A 1,609-nucleotide genomic window follows, 5' to 3' on the forward strand; every position below is an offset into this window, starting at 1 on the left:
ACAAATAAAAAGGAATTTAAAAACTGAATGAATGAATTAACAACGTTGATTATAAAAAGAAATAGTGTGTACACAGTGAGTTTTAAAATGTTGCTCATTACTGAAACCAATCTGCAGCAAACCGGCACTTATCACTACATGGCATTCGACAGAATGGCGAGAGCCCAGCTGTTGCTGGATCGATAACAACGACAACTTATTTAGAGAGAGTCAGAGAACCATTAGACAGAATCAACATATCGCGCATGCGTAAGGCAATACAACAAGCAAAAGACAGACGTTCGCTTCTCCCCTCGATACCGAAAGGCAACAGAGGCCAAGGAACTTAATTCCGAGACACCATTGGCATCGTTGGTTCGGTTCAATTCAATTCGGTTCAGTACGTTTTGTCGGTTTGGGGTAAACCGTTTTGTCGGTTTGGGGTAAACCAGATCATCCTCCTTGGGAAGGGCAAAACCGACGAAACCGACCATGACCTTCAGCAACAAACATGTTTGTTTTCAAGGCAGAGCCTTGGTCCATCAGTTAGGGCAGTTGGTCTGTTTATAGTGTCCTTAGTAAGATCGGGGGTTGCCACGTTTGAAGAAAGACCCATCAGAAAGAAAGATTGGAGACGGCAGCTGAGAAAAGACCGAGAAAGCCTTACCTTCCAGCCTAGTTCAGTCATAACCATCCCCTGCCCCCACTGCAACAGACATTTCCGAGAGAAGATGGGCCTGATCAGCCATCTCCGCACATACCCCACCCCTCCAGTGATGTGAAGTCAGGGTCATCTTCGCCAGCGAAGGACGAGCATCAGTGTGCAACGAAGTCGCCAGAAACGGAACCAAACCAAACCAAACCGATCCCCAAATAGAGAACGCCTATATATAATGTAAAAGCAACCAACACTTACGAGTTTGGGAAGAAGCTTTCACCGGTGCGAAGAGAAAACAGTAGCATTGGTTCATCCCGCACTGCAAGCTGTTGAAGGCCGTCACACATCGGTGGTGTGTGCTCATCTGCAGGTTGATTAATTGAAGGATGGAAGGATGGATAGATGGAGGGATGGATGGATGGATGGAGGGATGGGTGGAGGGATGGATGGATGGATGGATGGATGGATAGAGGGATGGATGGATGGATGGATGGATGGATGGATGGATGGATGGATGGATTTATCGATCAATTGATTTATTGATTGATTGAATAATTGATGGATGGATGGAAGGATGAATGAATGGATGGATTTATTGATCCATTGAATTATTGATGGGTTGATTGATTGATTGATTTAGTAAGTGTTTTTAGGCACCATTAACACAGAATTAGAAATGCATTAGCAGGACGGGAAAATATTAACAATACAATAGTAGTTAATACTTACTGGTGGCATTGTGGTGAAATCAGGCGCTCGTCCAATTAATGAAATCCAAAGGTAAAAGTTTTTTTCCTATTTCATTTTTTGACAAGCGCCTGATTTCACCAACCGGGATGCCTCACAAATGAATACAGAGGGCGGGGGCGGGGGAGAGGGGGGGTGGATAGACAGACAGACAGAGAAAGACACAGAGGACGAGAGATAGAGAACAAAGAGAGGGGAGGAAAGACAAGAGAGAGAAGGAGAGGA

At 44.7% G+C, this 1,609-nt stretch overlaps 1 protein-coding gene across 1 annotated transcript in view; it reads right to left on the minus strand.

Moving 5' to 3' along the window:
• Positions 1–891: 891 nt before the first annotated feature.
• LOC106011041 overlaps positions 892–1,609 on the minus strand; it is a gene marked incomplete in the record, with an annotated part of 20,687 nt that continues 19,969 nt past the window's right edge. The window contains 1 exon segment of the mRNA XM_013079224.1: positions 892–1,001. Within this exon segment, the coding sequence (XP_012934678.1) occupies positions 892–1,001 (110 nt within the window).

This window comes from Aplysia californica, unplaced genomic scaffold (assembly GCF_000002075.1).
Source record: "Aplysia californica isolate F4 #8 unplaced genomic scaffold, AplCal3.0 scaffold00045, whole genome shotgun sequence".
Taxonomy (NCBI): Eukaryota; Metazoa; Mollusca; class Gastropoda; order Aplysiida; family Aplysiidae; genus Aplysia; species Aplysia californica.